The sequence below is a fragment of the Cibotium barometz genome, chromosome 36, assembly GCF_041138505.1.
Source record: "Cibotium barometz isolate CiBa-2024 chromosome 36, ASM4113850v1, whole genome shotgun sequence".
NCBI lineage: Eukaryota > Viridiplantae > Streptophyta > Polypodiopsida > Cyatheales > Cibotiaceae > Cibotium > Cibotium barometz.
In genome coordinates this window covers 15,558,465-15,579,856 of record NC_141081.1, presented here as the reverse complement: position 1 = coordinate 15,579,856, position 21,392 = coordinate 15,558,465, and the positions used below count along the sequence as shown (strand labels likewise).

Below are 21,392 nucleotides of genomic sequence, written 5' to 3'. Positions count from 1 at the left end.
TAGTGAGCTCAGGAGTGAGCTCTTAGAGGAAGGAAAGTATGTCATGTGCACAGTGTGTATCTAACATGTGTTATACGCACACAAGACTAGCTTCGAGATTTGGGGAAGCTTGGAGCTAGGCAGGCTGATTGGCGAGCTGAGTTAGGTATAGACTAACGGGTGGACACCCAAGTATGGACGAGCGGGCACCCAAGTGTGGACGCCCGATGACCGGCCAAGAGCCTATAAAAGGGTGGCCAAGGTTAGTCATTAGTCATATAGAGTCTCGCGAGATTTGTAAGAGCTCTATGGTATGGAGCCTGGATCTAGTGCAGATGTGCACCTGCTTTACGCAGCCGAGGTCGGCAGCAATCTCGAGGCCCGCGAGGGTAGCTTCGTGGCGGTATGGGACGTCGCGAGGTAGAGATTGGTCGGTACGTCAACCTAGTTAGCTCAGCTCGTGTCTTGGTGGGGATAGCCAAGACTGTGGGCTTGCCCACGGCTGTCATGGTTGGGAGGTGAGTCAGGCCTGCACCCCCTTGTTGTTTGTTTGTTTGCAGGTTTCGAGTCTTGTACCAGGAGCGTTCCATGAGGAGATCTGGTGGGGATTTGACACTGACAGCACCGTTGGAGCCGGATTTTCGAGCAGTTTGGTGGAATAATCGTGTACTTTCTAGGCAAGACCAACCCAGTGGCTGACGCCTTGAGCAGGAAAGGAACCGTGTCCCACATCCAATATACACGGATGGATCTCATTGATACATGACTAGACGAGATAAAGCACAAGCATGCAGATTCTGTGGAATTCGGTACTCGTGGGAACATGCATTGGATGCCATAGGACCATGCCAAAGGCCGCCTTTGTGTCTTGAAACAATTCCAAGCAACTCTTATCCATAATGCCCATGATGCCATTATTGGTGGTCATAGGGGCATAAACTCAACTTTGGAGAAGTTAGAGTGGCAGTTTTATTGGCCCAGAATGAGGCATGATGTGTTCACACATGTGTAACACTATTTGATTTGTCAAAAGGTGAAAGTTCCTGGTGGGAAGAAGATAGGGTTGTTACAACCATTGCCTATTCCTGAAGGACCTTCCCAAGATATCTGTATGGATTTTGTGATGAATCTACTTCCGAGCCCAAGTAAGCGTAATATGCAGTGTTTAACAATTGTTGATCGTTTTAGTGAGTTTGTTATGCTTTTACCTTGTAGGGCTAATGTTACTGCCGAGCAAGACCATGTACGGGACTTGTACACCTGACCCTAGACGCTTAGAGTGGAAACATGGCTAACTAGTCCCGGACTAGAGCTCACAAGGGGCCAATTACCACTCCACGCCTGTTGTACACTCGAATGCCACGTGACATCCCCTTCTGTGTAACTTGACCAAGCTGCAAAGCCTCCAAATAGTCCGTCAATAATGCCGGATAATCTTCGAAGAAATTCTTGTCAAGTCATACCGCTTCATGTGTCCCTCGGTCCTAAAACTTCATGAGGAACTATCTTCTCTTCGGCCAGAGCCATGCTTGAAACAATGTAGGAGGATCTGTTCTCGAACCATAACTTTGGCTTCGTCCACTATGTCTGGTTCTTGTTTATTGTGGACAAAGAAGAGACGAGGTTCTAAATAAGGCTTCAACCAACTAACATGAAACACATCATGCATGGTTGAGCTGGGAGGTAGCTTTAGCTTCATAGAAGCCTCGTTGATCTTCTTAAGAATGGAAGAAGGTCCGTAGTTCCAAAATATTAACTTTGGGCATCACGTGCCCACCTGTTTCAACCTTTGCTTCATAATCTGTAGATATACCCAATCTCCTTCTGAGAAGTCCGCATCTCTTCTGTTCTTGTTGGCCTATCAAGTATAGCCTTTTGCGCTTTAGCCAACCTATCTTTCACAAACTCCAAAATCTCCTGGTAAGACTCCATGAATCTATTAGCTTCACGCACTAAGGGCGACGTCTTGGTCAAAAAAGACTGGAACGGTCTTCCAAAAGTTGCCTCATTTGGAGTCCTGCCATAGCTGAAGAAAAAGAGTCATTCAACACAGCTTGAACTAAAGGCAAAAACTGTTCCCACTTACCTTATTGATCGTTGACATAACACTTGAGCACGTCGAATGCCAATTGATTGTAAATCTCCATCTAGCCGTCCGTCTGTGGTTGATATGCACAAAAAAATTCAACTTAGTCCCAAAGTTATCAAATAATGCCCTCCAGAAATGACTGGTAAACTTGGCACCACGATGGTCCTAGGTGTGCCACCTATGAGGTACCAATGCCTGATGAACAATCTAGCAACATGGTCCATGGCTTTGGCCCACACAAGCCCCTATGCATAGTTGGCCAGCCCTTATAGGGCATAGGCCCAATCGACCAGCCCTTGGAGGGCATGGGCTAGGGGCATTCAAGAGCAAGGCGGCCATCATCTAGGCATTCAGCAGCGAGCCGGCTGGATGCACGAAGGAACTATTGATATTGACAACTCTGCCAGCAAAATACAAATACATAAGTGCATAGTATACATAGCACTATCGAAGTCATGCTGTCAATCCTTCACATCCTCTCTTGGTTCACACCAAGTAGTGTGCAATCACTAGGATCCCAACAAAAGATACGGGTTCCCACTTTTGCAACACACAGGTCACAGAATAAACACCAAAGCACATCCGCATTCCAAAGTTCATCTAAACAAAGTGAAGGTTACCTTGGCAAGACTAGCCAAAGAAGGCTCTTTGCTCGCCCGAGTCTATGGTCTCTACATAAATTCTTCTCTACAGGTGAGGGATTTTACGCATAAGTAAAAAACCCATCTACAACTGGACCCACTCAAATATCCAAACAATAATATGTCATTCTTCTGCCGTTTTCCCCCCTATGCGGAGTGTTTACAGTAGCACAAGGCTGAAGAAAGTGCGGAGTGGAATCTGAAATAGTTTGAAGAGCCCTATATAGTGTAAATTGAAGCAAAAATGGTCCAGGGAGAACTGGGAAGAGAACTGAACAGAGATTCACATGAAACAGGTTATAATAGGTTACATGAGCAAAGGTTAAACAAGATCTGAGCCCAATGGGTCCAAGTGTGACCAATGAAAGTTGAACCTATAATGACACTTCACTCGCAAATAGGCAGCTTTCATCCTTTCATACAGGAGCTGTTTATACACCATGCATGCCTCTGGTAAAATATGTTGTTCACGTCCCTTTTCAATCATGGACACGTTTTTGATGGTGCTACCTAATGAATTTTATCTTCTTTATTATTTGAAGCATGTTATGTTACATGTAAACTTTTTGCAACATGTTCATATTGTCTGTTGCTACAAATTTTATTATCTTGTCTTTGACTGTATCTGCTCTCTTGTTGGATGATGAAATCTGAAGTTCATTTTTTCAATGTTAAGTTTTGAGGCTTAACTGTTTACTTAGGCAGACAGGCACCGGACATTTTTCTCCATTGGGTGGATATCATCGTCAAAAAGACATGGCATTGATTTTAGATGTAGCACGTTTTAAGTATCCCCCTCATTGGGTACCTCTCCCTCTATTGTGGGAGGCAATCAACACTATTGATGAATCTACGGGAAAACTAAGAGGGTACGGATTTGACACCATACTAATTGTTTGTTCTTTAAAAAATGAAGCCTTGATGACATCATTCTTGTTTAGGCTATGCTTATGTGTCGTTGAGAAGAAGTTGAGCGTTTTTTACTGTAGTTTACTGGTTGTTATTATGGTGCATATTTCGTTTTGTAGAGAGGATACTTACATGTCAACTTCTAAAACTTGTCTTTTGATTCTTCCAATCTTTCAGAGCGTAGATCTTTCTTACTTCAGCACTACTTTCCATAATTGCAGTACAGTACCTGCATGAAATTGTGATACCTTTTACATCCTACTACCATCATATGAGCGAAGTTAGTAGGAGTTGACTCCAACGTTTTGTGACACATACCCAACCTGTAGTCACTATCAGCATGATCACGGGAGTTTTCTGGAATGTAGTAGGTTAGAGGGTAGCTTCTACCAAGGGCTGGCTGTCCAAGAGAGCAGAGACGTGTGTTTGGCCATCTGGAGGATTGTGCAGGCCTCGACCAGACAGCATGATTGGGTTGGGGGTGTGAATGTAAGCTGGCTGGTCATGAGTGGGACATAAGCAGACACTTTAGGAAGGTTAACAAATTTTTCTGTAAAGGCCCAACCTGGTTGTATGCAGTCGAACCAGGCTAACGAGCAGTTGGGGGCTGTTGCTCAGTTTGTGCATTCAGGCAGAAGTGCTCTAGAACATGCAGCTTGGGTGCAAAAAAGCCAGCATTTGTCATTCTCAGTTTTCTTTGTGTGTTAATAATTCCACTCAGTTGTACATTCTTTTGTAAGACATTTGTTCTTCACTCTGAAGTTTTATGCATCACTTTAGGTCTTTTATAAGACAATGCAAGTGTGAACAAAGATAGAATGGATGAGGTTTTGTTTTGTTTTTCCATGATGCGACAAATCAAGCACCAACCTTTTTCGTGCGCATATTATTATGACCACAAATTAAAATCATGAGAAAGAAAAAGAGGTCTTGACTAGTCCTAGCAGGAAATAGAGGAAAGAAGAAGAGCTGACAGTTTAAAGCCAAACAACAAGCAGGAAGGGAGGCTAACTGAAGTATCACTCCAACAAGAAGGATGGTCACCAATACTTAGATAATTAAGAGGAAGTAGAGAGCATCTGCAATCTCTTGAATCGAGATATATTTATGATTGTGTAAGCATGAGAAAGGAGGAATGTAAGGGACTCCTTCCTAGGATCACCTAATATATAGACATAAACAAGATAAGAGAAACCAAATAAAAGGGGTGTAGGCAAACCGTAGGTTCGCGTCCGCAAACCTCCCATGAGCCAAGGGCTAAGGTTCCACTCCCATGAGTCCATGCCAGTCAGCCCTGGCGTCCCATACCACCAGTGCCTGTCCACAAGGGCGCTTGGCAAGACTACTCATGATCCGGACACCAGGTGGATTATTCCTTCTTAAGATGCCTCCCTATGGAGACTAGCTCTCTAGCAAAGGTGGTGGCGGCTCTCTGAGTATGTGGTTCTTCTCCACTCCCGCCTATCTCTCTTGGACGTTGGGGTAGCCGTCTCTCTCTCTCTCTCTCTCTCTCTCTCTCTCTCCCCCCCCACCCCCCAAGCATGATCCCCAAGCGGGAGTGCAATTTAGTAGAGGGTACTCCTCGGAGATAGGCCATCACCTTCTCTTGCTCCTTGGGGGAACTCACGGTCCCGGAGGATGTCGAAACTACTTGTATGACATGCCGCATGGAACTCCAGCCCTTGACGGCCGAGGCTAGGGACGTTCACTCGTTCATTTTTTTCCACCTCAGCTTTGCTGCCAAGAGGGGGGTCTCAGGTACATACACAGTGATGAAACCCCCATAGCAGTTCACTCTAAGGCGAGTGCAGAGTGGACTTTCTTGTTCACCAGTCACTTGGAGCATTTTCACCCCAGAATGGACTGTGAATCCTCAAGCTGTGAAATCATTGAGAGCCGAGGAGGGACCCTCAAGTGCCTACAACCTATTTCCTTAGCCATGCGGATCGTCTCTTGGAATGACCAATTTTTTGGCAGAGCCCTGTGTGCATTTGGCGCGAGGCGATTGGCCGCCTTGAGTCCCGGCCCCTTCCTCACTATAGAGGGCGGAAGAAAAATTAGGCACTACAGGCTTCCAACGTGGCTCTTTCCCTTATGTAGTCTCCCTCCGAGAGCGGCCAGTGGGAAAGGGAGCTCCCCCTCTTGTTTCTTTCCTTTCGTTGTACCTATCCGGAGGTATGTACACAACAGGCTCCTATTGGGGTGTGACACACCCATGAGTATTCAAGGCGCATCTCCCAAATCTGAGCATCAAGGAATAGTTTCAAGCAGGTGTGCTATGAGCAATAAGAGCAGTTGAATGAGTGCGCGCAGCAGTCGGCAAGTGCAAGCTTCACGTGGCACTGCCACATGATAATCAGTCAATGGTCTTGGTTGTGGGCAGTCCTCTCAGTAGGCTGACAGCCCCATGTGCACGGTGATGTGCATATATACAAATGTCCAAGGAATTCGTAAAATTCATCTGCATTCCTCAGTGATCAGAGTCTACAGAGTGTCTCTCTACAGTACAGGGTGGTCGAGGAGATCTTAGGGAGTGTGTGGATTGAGAACCGACACCTTCATTCTCAGTCATCTTTTGTACTTGAAGTACATTTGTAACAATTCTTTCTTGTACATAATACAGAATGGTAGTTTAGGACAACTATGTTGTATGTGTGATCCCGTTGTACTCTTTTCTATCTATGAAAACCCTAGCACATAGACACGAGTGTGCTGCATGGTATTAGAGCCTAGTGAACCTGCAAATATTTTCTTTTGTGGCGCCCGCGTGCGTTGACTGCTTGGATAGGGTAGAGCCCCTAGGTTTCAGGAGTGCACATGTCCGGGTTTGGGAAAAGTCACTCTTTGGATTTTTTCTGGTGTATAGGTTCGATGTTTTAAAGTTGGGGTGGCAACAGGTGGTTTGGATGTTTTTCAGCTCCATTTCGTGCATACGGCTTTGACAGGTGCTGCCAGCTTGTGGTGAGAAGACCACCTTAGGCACCACTTGGTGGCTTGTTGGGATGAATGCCGCAAGGCGATCTTGATGCAGTTTAATCCTGAAGATTACCTGAGTGTGAATTGAAGAAACAGTGGGAGCGTTTTATGCAAAATCATGGCGAATCGATAACCAACTCTTGCCTATTTCTAGAAGCTTTTGCTCATGCTCCTGAGGACCATCTGGCGGTCGGATCAGGTTGAGCGATTTGTGGATGATTTGAAACTGTCCTTGCACGCAGTTCTTGCACATCAGCAAGGTCTGCTACATCCCTCCCCCCTCCCCTCACTTGCCTTGCCCTTACTATCCTTGGCCTTCAACTGGCTACCCTTGTCTTTGACTTTATGCCACCCATGTTGTCGAGTCCCACACTTGAACTCTCCCACATCTAGAGGGTCGTAGCAAGACAAACCAAGTCCAAGAGATCACGGGGCCGCCCCGCTCCACTACGCACTCACACAACTCTGACAAGACACCATGTGTAATGTGTACCCAAGCAACAGTGGCCACTAGCAATTGGCAAGATGACCCTTCATTAAGACACTTGAAGAAAAGAGACACACACATAGTACGCAGACAAGAAGAATAAGAACGATTGCATTGATTCACTTAAACTGATTCCTCCCCTTGTCCCAAGATTGCTCATTTATACAAGTCCATCCCGAGGTTCTATGCCACCACTGAGCGAGCTAAAGCTGGGAACCATGCACTGATGGCTGGGCTCGAAGCAAGCACCTTCGTTGCGAAGGAGGGCGAGTCGAACTCAATGTGTACGTCGAGGTTGCCGAGGATAAGGTTATCTGCAATATGCCCTTGCTCACAAATAAGGGCTGCTTGCAAAAGGTCTCAAATCTGTCCACATGCCAGTTTGCTTCCGACAAACTTGTAAACCAAAGTGGTAGCCTCCAAGGAGGCCACTATAGAGGCTAGAAGCTGAATGTCCACATCTGATAATCAAGGCCTTGCCTAGTTTCTGTTGTGTGTGAAAGAGTGCTAAGGAAGAGATAGGAGGTGCATTATGGTGCACATGTATCTTGTAGGAGTGTGGATGTGATAGCATGTGGGGTGTCACATGGTACTTGTGTCCACATCATGTGTAAGGCTTGTACTTGCCTACAAAAGTACACATCTATGAATAAATAAAACATTCTTCCTCTTCTTCTCAAAACTCGTGTACTATCAACTTATCATTGTGTGCTTGCTCCACTTCTTAATCTCTAGACATTACCATGTCACTTACTAATCATGGCATGCATTATTTGTCATACACCTTAACCTTCTCTCACCAATCATGCTTAACCACTAACCCTCTCACTAATCACTCTTTCATTTCCAACATTTGGTATTAGAGCATGCAATGCTGCCCACACACTCAGCATATAAGTCATTAATTAGGATAGTTTAAGCACTAACAGTCTTCATTCCCTTCTCTGCCATAACCTTATCCCTTTAACCTAAATATAGCATGAGATAAGGGGATCTACGGCAGGAGATAGGGAGCTCCATTTGCTGAGCTATCTTGTGGGGAGCTTGTCCACTCCTAGGAGGTCCATGCAGCCACGTCACTTTATGGTGAGAGGGTTAGTGGTTAAGCATGATTGGTGAGAGAAGGTTAAGGTGGGTGATAGATAATGCATGCCATGATTAGTAATTGATCATGCTAATGACTAGAGATTAAGAAGTGAAGCAAGTACACAATGATAAGCTGATAGTACATGAGTTTTGAGAAGAAGAGGAAGAGTGTTTTCTTTATTCATAGATGTGTACTTTTATAGGCAAGTACAAGCCTTACAAAGAAATGAAGGAGTGATTAGTGAGGGTTAGTGGATAAGCATGATTGCTGAGAGAAGGTTAAGGTGGGTGATAGATAATTCATGCCATGATTAGTAAGTGATCATAGTAATGACTAGAGATTAAGAAGTGGAGCAAGTACACAATGATAAGCTGATAGTACACGAGTTTTGAGAAGAAGAGTGTTTTCTTTATTCATAGATGTGTACTTTTATAGGCAAGTACAAGCCTTACGCATGTGCACACAAGTACCATGTGACACCCCACATGCTATCACACCCACACTCCTACAAGATACATGTGCACCCTAATGCACCTCCTGTCTCTTCCTTAGCACCCTTTCACACACAACAGGAAATAGGCAAGGCCTTGATCCCTACAAATCCCTCCTCAAGGGATTGCCACATATTGTGTCAAGGATAAATCTAGGCCTGTGGCTCTAGTTTCACATGCTAGTTATGGGTTCCCAAAAGGGTAGAGACAAAAATGGGATTAGACCATTCTTACAGAAAGAAAAAAAACAACACACAAACATGCATTGGGTGGTGTAACCTCATATGAGGCAGTGTCTATAAAGCCATACAATTTTTATTTTTTATTTTTTGTAAAAGAAACAACTAGAAACTAGAAACTAGAAAGCCCATTCATCATCATGGCACATATTGGCTTCCTCCTTGGGAGCCTCTTCAATAGCAACAATTGTAGTGTTCTTCTTAGAATAGCAATATTTTTCATGGTGATTATTTGTTCCACAAATACTGCAAGATTTAATACTAAAGCAATCTTTGTCTCGATGATTGCTTTTACCACACAACCTGCAAGGTTTACCTTTGGTTGTCATAGACTTGTTCCTCAACAACTTCTTCTGATCTTTGCTTCTTCTTTCTTTCTTCCTCCCGCAAGGCACTACTGATTCCTTCCAGTGCAGGATCAAGCACATTCTTGAAGGTGGTCACTAGGTTGTTGTACTCTTCGGGCATGCTTTTGAGAAGCCCTGCCATGGCATCATCTTCAGTCATTGGGGACTGAACAGCAGCAAGTTGAGTCATTCCTGATGTGCAGCAAGAGATTCTACTGTTTTCAGTTGCAATTCAAAGAGAGTAATTTTTAAAGATGGATTTTTCAGCTCTAGGTCCAAAGAGTACATCCAGTTTAGCCCACGTTTCACTAGGAGACTCAAGATCAGAGATGTGATGAAGATAATTATCACCTAAACCAAGAGCAATGATTGCATATGGTCTTTATTCTCTGGCAATGTCCTGAGGTGCACTGACAATAGGTGTTGAGGTACCAATGTTGGAGGCAAGTGGAAGAGGTTGCCCCCTGTGAGCTCTTTACTAGACCCCATAGGTTGTCTCATAAAATGGAATTTAATTTTTATTTGCCATGTGTGAAAATTTTGACACTGAACTTGTCTATATGCATATGAGAAGCCATGTTGTGAAAATGAGAAGGTCTTACCACTTGGTTATGTACTCAACAGCAGTGTCTAATCTCGGCTACAAAGTGTTTTTTTTTTCCGAGAAAGAGATCTTTCTTTTAGTTACCAAGCAAAACAGCCATAATGGCTAACTACAAACTCAGCTCCACAGAGTCAAGAAATTGAAAAAAGGGGAAGGATCCTCTTTCGCTCCTGCTGGTCGCTGTGGGAGGAGAAGGCTATCTCATACAATGGGGGGAGGGGGGGTAGTCTATAGTGCCAAGTTGGCTCACCACCACTGTCAATGAGAAAGGGATCATGATGCCAAATGCTCAAGAAGGCCTCGTCATGCTTCCTCAAAGCCACCCTGAAGCTTCCCCCATTGTCCACGGATGGTATGAATGATATCAAGTTGGATGCTCTGGATGGACTCCGCTGGTGGGGTGAGGGTGCCCTCAATGGCCTCGCTACATCGAGCTCTCCAAATGTGCCACCCAGCAATATTGCTGCAAATCTCCCACCTTTGCTAGATCTCGGAGTCCAATGATTAGTGGATGGAGCTGGGTTTGGCATTGCAGAAATACAAAGATGTGAGATGTGAAGGGCAAGTTCCCCACCATCCTCCTCATATGCCATGATGGCCTTGGCCTCAGTGGCCCAAGAAATTGTGCGGGAGGGAGCCCGGTCCATAGTGAAAATGCGGAGAATCCACTCCCAAACTTGCTAAGCCTTCGGGCAATCCCAAAGACCAGGACGCTGGGACTCCTGGAGATGGCCACACCTTGAACAGGCTGCTGGCCTATCTTCCATGGCTAGCTAAGTGCCAACCGCAATGCTCCGATGTGCTAGCTACCACAGAAAGAGAGCGATCTTTCGTGGCCAAAACTGTCCCACAGCCACTTCCAGAAATCTGAGAGAGACCGATGAGGGAGGCCGTGAGACTGGCAGTGCCTTGCTGCTGCTGCTGAAGTGCCCTCAATCTCTGGCATTTGAATGGTGCGAGCCAGCTGTGCGGTGTAAGCAAAGAAGGGGGTGCCGGGAGCGTCCTCACTATCATATGGATCATGGCATGTCCACTCCCCCCGGTCTCACTAGGTGGAGTCTTGTGAGAGGACGACCCTCCCAAATCCACAAATGCCAAAATCTCTCTTTGGTCACCTTGGCCGGTGGAGGGTGTATGTTCCATTCTTGTGTATGGAAACAATAAACCAATCACCCTTACCCTTTGCAAGGTGCATCCACTGAAATCCTCCAAAGGGGCCTTTGCTCTCTGAAGTCTGCCATGTGGTCTGATAGAGAAGGTGAATAAGGCGGAGCTCTTATCAGCGCCATGGATGGCGAAAGGTATGTCATGCCTGGTGAACACTCCCAACCATTGCAGGGGGGTGAGGGTCCAAGATCGGGGCCAGCCACTCTGTGGGATGGGAGAGTCAATGTCGAGGCTAAGTTTGTCCCTATCCCGTATCCCAATGAGGCTCCTCTCTTGGGCCTCTGGGGGCAGATGTTTGAAAATATGCCAATCATTTAGTGATAGAGCGGGACCTATACTCAAAGCTCCCCAACGATATGTGCAGGCGAGCCCCCAACATGTGACCATTGGGCAAACGGACAGGGGGGTTCCGAATCAAAGGTTCTCGAAGACGCTCCTCGGATGCAACTAGAGCAGATTGTTGAAGGGCCGGCCTGAGGTGATACCAAGCGCGCAAGAGGCTGGCTGCAAATCTGTCCACAAATGCAGGGCTAAAGCCACGAGCCCACATCTCTGTGAAAATCTTGTACTGTGGGGCTAGGCCTCCCAAAACTGGGGTGCAGGTGGAGATCCTAGCCACAAGGAAGTCCTTCCAGGGCTCGCTGCCTGGAAGAAGGCCATGAACTATTAACTTGCCCAAAAGGACGCGGCTTTGAATAGAGAAGTCGATGATGCCTAGGCCCCCCCCATGTCGTGGCTCTCTAGGCCACCTTGGCCTGGTAGGTGTCCCGTCATACCAGCACAGAGAAAGTTGCAGATCAACCGTTGATTCTGACCAATGTAAGCCCAGGAGAAGGCCCAATAGGAGGTGATGTACCACATGGTGGCGAGAAGAACCTGGTACCCCACCATATCCCGACCAACTAAGGAAAGCCTCATTGAACTCCATTATAGCATCTTCTTCTGAATGCTCAGAAGAAGAGGGATTAGGTGTTGCTATGGGTAGATACCGATACCCACATGGCATCCAAGATAATGAACTGGAGTGCCACTCAGGATTGATTGAGATGCCTCAATTGGACTCCAAGTCAGGGTGGGCGATGAGCCAACCCAAAATCCACACGACTTGTGCTAGTTGATCTGCGTTTCAGATGCACAGTTGAAGATCTCGATTGCCTCGGTGAATCTCTAGAGATTCCCCTCATCTTTGTGCCATCGGCAAACTTTGAATCAAGTAGATCTTGCGCGTAGATGGGAAGACGCGGCCCTTGGAGTCCTCTCTCTTGAGCAAGGAGAAAAGCACTCATGGCCTTGGCAAACAAACAAAAATAGATAAGGTGACAATGGACAGCCCTGTAGGACCGAGTGAGAAAATGGAAATTTGTCGCTGGTGGCTCTCTGAATGAGAACCTGGCTGTGCGAAGTCGAGTATAGTCCAGAAACACCTCGGACCCATTCCTTGGGAAATCCCATCTTGCATATTGTCCCCTCCAGAAAGCTCGAGTCTACCCTAGCATAGGCTTTCTCAAAATCCAGGTCCTGTTGCCTCAACCTGGCTGAAGCGGTCGCCTCCCAAAAAGTGAAGATGTTGTCTAGAATGCTCCGATCCTGGACGAAATCCGTATGCATGTCATGAAGCTAATCGGGGAGGAAAGGTTGTAGTCCTGGATGGCTGATGGCCTTGGCTAGAATTTTGCGGGCGGTCCCTTGGAGGGTGATGGGCCTGCATTGCCGAATCTCCAATCTGTTACCACCCTCCTTGGGAATCACATGGAGCAATCCCTCTGACAACCGCTCTGGCATGGATCCTGTGATAATAATCTCATTGAAGGCAGCTTCGAAGCCACCTTCCATGAGATCCCAATGCCGAAGAAATAAGGGAAACCAGAAGCCCGTCTTCTTCTTTGGGCATTTTTCCCTAGGGAGTGCCATTAGCCCGCAAGCTTCTCTATAGTAAAAGGTGTCAACAAATTAGTCCGGAGAGCAGGAGAAACCACCTCTTTCGTGTGCCGCCAGACCCGCTCACGGGTGTCCAACATGTGTGTAACATACGCCAAGCTAGGACCATATGAAACAACGGGGCCTACTTTATACTTGAGTTTAGTGAGTCTTTAGCAATCCTTTAAACATCATACATGAACTGAAAGAGTAGTCAAGATGACACCAGATGGGGTCCCAATTACCCACTGAAGGGCTCCAGGGCCTGAAGACAGTCGGCCAGCAACCACGAAAGAATTAGGTAATTTAATGCTATTTTGTGTTAGTCATGGTAGACAAAAGCAAGCCGACAACAGTAAAGCCAACCAACCAGTACTCCTTGGACATATACAAAGGTGGATCCTGCCATGGTGTAAAATCATTAGAAAAATCTCAAGTTTACATTCTCAGTCAAGCATGTGGCTTGCCTTGGCATACTTTAGCATCCTGTGTGCTTTCAAGCCCAAGGCATCCGAAGCTTAGTCTCTTCCCATAGTTCTTAGTGCACCATCTGTCAGTCTCGGGCTGGTGTATCATCTCCGAAGATAACTTCATAGTCGCCTACAGCTTATGCTCAATTCTGCCTAGTGTTTGGTCACTGTCCTTGTGTTTGGTAGTCAGTCAGTCAGTTTGTCCGCTTAGTCTTGTGGACACAGTTTAGCTTGTATTCAGTTCTCCAGAAGAAATAAAGCAAATACTCCTGCTTGCAGGACCGACTACTGCCCAAGCCCCATATAAGGCTGTCGACTAGGTCTTTATGCAGGCTGAGGGTGATTTTCACCCATCGCAAGGATTTCCCTCCATGGGTTGGCCTTGGGGCTGGCCTTAGGGCTACTATATGGATGCAACACCTAACATGCTTCTAATGCATTCTACTTTGAAGGCTTACATCTACATGTACTAGCTTGTGCTTGACATGTCCCGGACCGGGGCTCACAATGGGGTCACGGCATACGACAAAATATCCTATCAAGGTACTACTTCTGTACATGTTTCTTGCACTGTTGATGAGCTAGTGTGTCACCGTGTACCACAGTGCATGGGTGCACGTGACATGCCCTCTTGCTTAGCTTGGCGGCAAGTTCATAGCTTCGAGGTAGTCCGCCAATAATTGTGGATACTTGAGGAAGAATTCTTCATCTAGCCAAATGGCTTCATGGGTCCCTTGATCTTTGAACTTGGTATAAAATTGGCGAAGTTGTCGTCCGGAACCGTGCTTCCAATGATGTAGAAGGATATGCTCGGGTTCTATCACTTCTGCTTCATTAACCATTTCTGGCTGCTTCTCTTCTGGAACATTTTGTAACGAAGGTCCAATATAAGGCTTTAACCAAGAGATGTGGAAGACGTTGTGCATCGTCCAATTGTCTGGCAATCTGAGTTGCATGGCAACATCACTTAACTTCTTGGTGATGGGAAAAGGACCAAAACTCCTGAATGATAACTTTGGACAACGCTTGTTCACTTATTTGAGTCTTTGCTTCATGATCCTTAAGTATACCCAATCTCCCTCTTTGAAGTTGACATCTCTCCTTGACTTATTTGTCTGTCTAGTGTAAGCATATGGGCTATGGACAATGGGAAGAAGAGTGGTGAGGCTGGCCGACTCCATGCACACGAGCTACAAGGCTGGCTGACTCTTGGAGTAGGGGCAATAGGGCTCGTCGGCTGCTGAAAACCAGGTTGCAGGGCTGGCCCGACATTTCTCTCTCTCTCTTCTATTGCTGGTCGAGTTTCCCACAAGCCACAGAGAGCTAGTCAAGATGCATACTTGCTCCCTAGAGTTGGTCGACTTCCTTTACTGCTTGTCTTTTGGCTGGTTGTGCTGAATCACAGCAAATTTCAGCAATACTTCATGGGTTTCCTTGAGATGGAATAGATACAGGTTGTGCCAAGCTTCAACCCAACTTCATGGCATGCAAAACGATTGGTCTAAGTGCTGTTTTGGGCCTGTTTGGAGTTGCTGAAGTGCACAATCGTGTGGACAGCCATGAAATTAAGGAACAACTGGTGACTGTTAAGCCCAGGTTGGTGACCAAGGGCTTGGTTTCACGGGACAGCAGTTGGTGACTGCTCTGGCCTTGGTTGGTGATCGAGGGTTGGTTTTATTTGGACAGCAGTTGGTGACTGCTTTGCCCTTGGTTGGTGACTGAGGGTTTGCTTTCTCTTTTGGGCAGTTGATGACTGCTTTGCTCTGGTTGGTGACCGAGAGCTTGGATTGTTTTGTTTTTCACATATTTGGATAAATTTGGTGCTGGCTGAGGAGTGGAACTCCCGGGGACCCGCATCTTGTACAAGACAACACTTTGTTGGTAATAAAGATAGGGGGGTGGGGGGGGGGGTGGTTGGCCCAACTTCAGCCCCTAGTGCTGTGTCATATGCAAGATTATCTTATGTGGTTTCAGGATGTATATGTACATATGTATGTGACAGATGTATTGATTCATGCTCATGCTGTGATGGATGTTGAATATATGCTGTGATTTGGGCAACTGGTTTTGTGTATTTTACGTGCCCGCCGGGGGGGTGTGGTTGGCCCAACTTCAGCCCCTAGTGCTATGTCATGTGCAAGATTATCTTATGTGGTTTTAGGATGTATATGTACATGATGTATGTGACAGATGTATTGATTCATGCTCATGCTGTGATGGATGTTGAATGTATGCTGTGATTTGGGCCAGGTTTTCTGTATTTCACGTGCCCACTTGTGACATTGGTATCAGAGCAAATGCTTCTTTCCCTACTTGAGAAAGGATGATTTTTGGGCATACAGATTTTTTGGCTAAGCATTTAGAAGAGAGAACATGAGCACTCAAGCTGAGTCTTTTGAGCAGGAGAGGGCACATGCAGAGGGATCTGTTTTAATTGCTCATACCCCTCTTGAGCAAGAGGGGGCATATGCAGGAGAGACTGCTAGTAGTGCACATAGAGATCTTGTTGGTGTAAGGTGTGAGTTGGAGGCCTTGAGGCACCAAGTTAGATGATATTGTGACGAGACAATGTAGTGGAGATCTTTGAGAAAGGATCTTGATGTGCAAAAAGTCTTGAGTACAAAAAGGAAAGTTTCTCCAAATGATGCAACCTTTGAGGCCATGGCAATAGAGATGGGATATAAAGAACCTCGTTAATTGGCCAAGTCTTATTTGAGAGGACAAAAGGATGTATCTGTGGAAGAAAGGTTTCTCGCTCGGAAGTACATGCAGATTCTGATGATTCAGAAGAGGCCATATCTCATCCTCATCATACTGTTCCATGCTAAGAGCATTCTCATCATGCTAATTCCACTCAATCTATGAGTGCCGCTTGGGATAGTGGAAAGAGAGCTCGACATGAGTCCCCTATGGCTAAAACTGAAGGGCATGGTAGATCTCATGTTTAAGTCAAGGGATAAGGACATCAAATTTGAGAATTTCTTTGGGAAGCTGGAAGTTACCAAAGCTCTTACTTTTATTCGGCGGTTTGAGATAGCTTTTTGCAATGAAGACTTCTCGGAGAAGTCTAAACTGAGACAGATGGGTACACATCTAAGAGATACAGCTAGTGATTGGTGGATGGCCAAACTCTTGGACCATAGTGCTGCCCACACATGGGCTGAATTCAAAACTCAGTTTTATGATCAATTCTTACCACCAAACTGTGCTAAAAATGTGCATAAATAATGGGATTGGTTGAAATAGGAAGAAGGGGAGTCGATTCAAACTTACATCACCAAATATGGGAAGGTACTGCTGAAAGTTACCCCTTTCATGACACTCTCTGATGAAGAGAAGAAAAGAAAGTTTGAGTCTGGGTTACATCCGATCATTCAAGAGAGCATTGAAGTGTACCCAAACCAAACCCTTCAGTCGTTAACGCATTCGGCTACCATGGCGGCGACATTGCACATAAAATAGGATAAATCTAAGCCAATTTCAGATTCTTCCAAGGCCAAGAAGAGGGCTGATTATGACCAGAAAAAGGGTGGACAGCCCTTTAAAATTGATCAAAAAGATGCCTAGGGTACAAAGGAATGTCCATTCAAGAAGTTGTGAGGTAAACGCAATGATCATGGGCTGTCAAAACAGCAGAGGATTGAGTATGCACGTGATAGAAAATGTTTTGGATGTGGAAGTAAAGATCACTTGTATTACGGGTGTCCATGAAACCTGAAAAATGCAGATAGTGGCGCTGAGAAGCCCCATGTAAATGTTGTGCCAGATGTATTGGGAAATACAGGACATACTTCAATTGAAAGACTCGTATGTAAAGCATGGGGACAGCTGAAAGATCAACCTGCACTGTTTCTTTTTGATGATGCATCCACACACAATTTCATTTCTGTGCAGATCATTGCCGCCATAGGATTGGATGTATCGGATTATGGCATTCAAATGGATGTAGATGCAGCTTTTGAGGGTAAAGGAGTGAATGTAACGCCAATCATTGGCAAGCTCCGCATTCACATATAGGGCTACCTTGATCTTGAGAGCTTTATGGTTGCTCCTCTCACTGGTTGTGATGTTTTGCTGGGAATGCCTTGGCATGCTTGTATGGAGCCAAAGAAATCACACAAAGAAAAGAAGATCTCGTTCATACATAGAGGTGGAGAGATTGTTATAGATGCTGGTACCCCAGGAAGTACCATACCTATTGTTAGTCATGTAGAGGTTAATAAGGTAAAAAAGAAAGTAGTTACATACTCGTACCGTACACGTACCATACCGCATTGTACCTAAAGTACTCAACCACTATGCAGCTAGGTAAGTGCGATCGCCAATTCATCATTTATGTTTTCATGATACTAGTCCTCTTCTCATTAGTAAATTGCTTTCTTGAATAGGTTGGAATACTTCAAGGCCATGGTTAGGAAGATTGGGGAGTATGGCTCAACCTATACGCCCCCCTCATCCGAGAGCTTGCGCACTACATTGCTCGAGAAGGAGAAGCACATTGTATAGCAAGCGGCTGACAACACAAAGCGCCAATGGGAGAGGAACAGAGTCTCCATCATTGTGGATGGATGGAGCGACACTTGCAAGAGGAGTATTCATGGTGTGGTTGCATATTCGTGTGGAGAGATGTACTTATTCTCATTTCATGATACATCCGGCACCGGGAAGAGCGTGGATGTGCTTGCGGCGGAGTGGGCTACCACCATGGAGATCATTGGCCCCGAGCATGTAGTAGGCTTTGTTGTGGAGGGGGAGCCTTTGAATAGGGCGGGAGGAGCTATCCTCCAAGGTATGTATGGACATGTCATGGTGTCCTTTTGTATGGCTCATTGCCTAAACAACCTCCTCAAGGACACAGGGGCATTGCCATGGATCAGCCCGCTCATTGAGGAGACCAACACCATTGTCTCCTTTGTTCTTAACCACCAACGACTTCGGCATGAGTTCAACAAGAGGTCCTCTCTCTCTCTCAAAATATTCCGACACCCAGTTTGCCTACAACTTCCTCATGTTGGGCCAGTTGAAGGATTGTAGTGGTGCTTTGAGGAGGCTTTCCCTTAGCGACGAGTTTGTCGACATGCAAGAGTCCCGTACAAACACCGGCCGAGAGTGTAGGTTACGGGCAGATGACGCCTCTTGGTGGGAGTGTGAAGACCATGGATGCTATGGTGAGGCCCATAGTCCACCTATTGAGGATTGGTGACGCTATGCAACCATGCATAGGCAAGGTCTATGAGGCCATGGATCGCATAATAGAGAAGTTGAAAGACTACATGCTTGACGAAGACAAATACGAGGGGATCCATGCCTTGTGTCTAGGAAGGTGGAATTCCTACTACTCTCCATTGCATGCAGTAACTTATGTGGTGGACCCAAAATTACAAGGTAACAAGCAGGAGGGCGACCGGGAGGTGAGCGTTGGGTGGAGGATCATCTCGGACCGTCTTGTGCCTGATGCAGCAGTTAGGCGCAAGATTAGGGACCAGCTTTTCATGTACAGGTCATTTCATGGCTCCTTTGGCTGTCATAATGCACAGATCGACCGCTCCAAAGTTGGTGCTGCTCTATGGTGGGAGGACTTTGGTTTGGATGGATTGGAGCTACAGCAGCTGACCATTCGCATACTTAGCTAGGCCGTTAGCTCCTCTTGCTCGGAGCAACTTTGGAGCACCTACAGCCACATTGCCTCTAGGAAGAGGAACCAACTCGGGGTAGAGCGTGCCAATGACGTCATCTTCTTCAGCGCGAACTTGCGAATGCTTTGCAAGAGTATGACCAAGAAGGCAGATCCCTTCACCGAGTGGAAGATGAGTCAACAAGAAGAGCAACAAGAGGATGAGGTGCAGCAGTAGCATGCTAGTGAGGATGAGAGTGAGGATTAGCTTGATGTTTCTTTGGCACAAGCTACCCATGATCATGAGGCGAGCACTTCACGTGGATGATCATTCATGGATCATGATTTATGGGCCTTACTACTTAGCTTTAGGCTTTAGCACTTTTGAGTCTTTCCATGCTTTAGTCTTTTTTGTCCTTCCATGTATTGTGCCTCCTTAAGGCTTAGTCCCGACTCTTGAGTCATTTTGTATCTACTTAATACAATCAAAGCCTTCACTCTTTGATTGGTGTATTTTGACTCAAAAGCTTACCATTTTAGTGTAAATTTGTGCTCATTTTGATGTACTTCCAAAGTAGAATAAGTGTAGAGTAGAAAAAATTAAAAAAAAAAGTATTTTTTAAGTGCCGTTCCCTTCCCTGTCCCCATTCCCTACTTCTGGCTGTCCCCCATCCCTTTCTCGTCCCTGTCCCCCATTACCGTCCCCCGTCCCTTGTGACTATGTTACACACATTTTTTAAAAGAAGGTTGCAAGTATAATTGTCAACTTTGACGATGAGCACATGCTGATTGCTCCAAATGTGGCCTTATATGTAGGTTCATGATGATTTGCAAACGCGAGAATCCACCATCTTTTCTTTTCACGTTGGTAAGTTGAGCAGGCCTTGGACATGTTTGTTTGTTTGCTTTTTTGTTTTCCTTTTACCAAACTATAGCTCAAGTTTCATTAAACTTTTGTTCTTATTAGAAAAATGACGCTTTATGTTTGCATTGCTAGTAATTTCACTCCCAAAACCAACACTGTTACCAGGCTAGAGAAACTGTTACATCAGCTGTATTTAGGGCTAGAGAAATTGTTACATCAATTGTATTTAGGGGATTGTTCTAGGGACAGGTGCGTAAGAAGCGAGTTTGGAGCTTGTGGATGAGGTGGCTAGTTCAAAGTGAAATGGGCAAGAGAGAGGCCTTAGGAACTTGTTTAAGTGTCTAAAGGTGAAGATCCTAAAGGGGGTTTAACCTTAGGAAGAAATTGCCCAGTGGCCACATTATAGCCATTGGGCAAGGGGGGATTCAGTCAAGCATGTGATTAGAAGCCCAATTGTGAAGTTTCCACAGGGGGCTTCAGGGAAGAAATGCACATGCGATGTCACGTGCATCCCACACTTCGATGTTGTATTGAGCATGTTGTCCATTAAATCTTGGTGTATTTAAGTGTATTGATTAGCATTGTGTTCAACCAAGTTACAGGATCCTTAGATTCACATCTATCCTGGCCGTGGTGCTCAATTGGGAAGTTTAAGACCTCAACCGTCATCTTTCGAGAAATGAGACACTGTCTCCATGCCCATGGCCTATGCAATAGATTTTGAAAGTACTTGTCTAATTTTATGTCATTTGTTTAATTATAAGATTTTTATTGGTCAAGTTAAAGAGATGAAAAAATATTTATTGAGGTTCTTAATGGAGTGCCATGGCTTTTTTGCACTATCCGAAATCCTTAAGAGGTCTTGGCCTTACAAGCTTCAAAAGGCAAGCTACGCTCACCTTTGACACTAGGTGTCTAAAACTTAGTTGTTTAGGCATATCAATCATATAGAAAACAAAATAGAGTTACCTAGAGATAGTCTATTGGTTAAAGTACCCACTCACCAATATAGATCATCATTAACACATTGCTTTTCCTGCAGTGATGTCATCCTTCTTCTCATTGTCACTCCGAGTCTATTGGCAACAATCCTTGTATGTGGCTTCAAGTCTTTGGCATCAATCCTTAGACATTCTACCAAGATTAGTATAAACCCGGTCATTATGAGCGGACAAATGACTTTTCTTAGGATTGTGGTCATTGGGGCCACAATCCTCCGCTATACTATTGCAGTCACTGGCCACAGCTATACTATTTTGGTGGGGAGTCTATACTATTGTGGCGTGGCTGGATGAGGCCCAAGGTGTCCCACTGGGTGTTGGCACAACCCGCTCCTCCCTTTTATAGGCATCACCAAGAAGAGCTAGTGCAAGTTACTGAGGACGGTGGCAACACCATGATGAATTCTAATCTTGTTCCTACTCCTAGTTCACACCCTTCTTTCTTGTCTAATTGCACTATGGATTTCTTATGTATGATGGCATATCCAATCCTAATGATGATATTTTAG

The 21,392-nt window shown here is 45.5% G+C and overlaps 1 protein-coding gene across 5 annotated transcripts in view; it reads left to right on the top strand.

Moving 5' to 3' along the window:
* The window catches only part of LOC147617535 (glutathione gamma-glutamylcysteinyltransferase 1-like), a 76,312-nt gene that overhangs the window by 12,873 nt on the left and 42,047 nt on the right, over window positions 1-21,392 (top strand). For 3 of the 5 annotated variants that reach the window (XM_086775793.1, XM_086775796.1, XM_086775797.1), the window contains exons 4-5: window positions 3,415-3,578; window positions 19,834-19,885. In XM_086775793.1, the coding sequence (XP_086631919.1) occupies window positions 3,415-3,578; window positions 19,834-19,885 (216 nt within the window). Of the gene's footprint in view, window positions 1-3,410; window positions 3,579-19,833; window positions 19,886-21,392 lie in introns of all 5 variants that reach the window. The other 2 variants (XM_086775794.1, XM_086775798.1) reach the window with 2 other exon arrangements.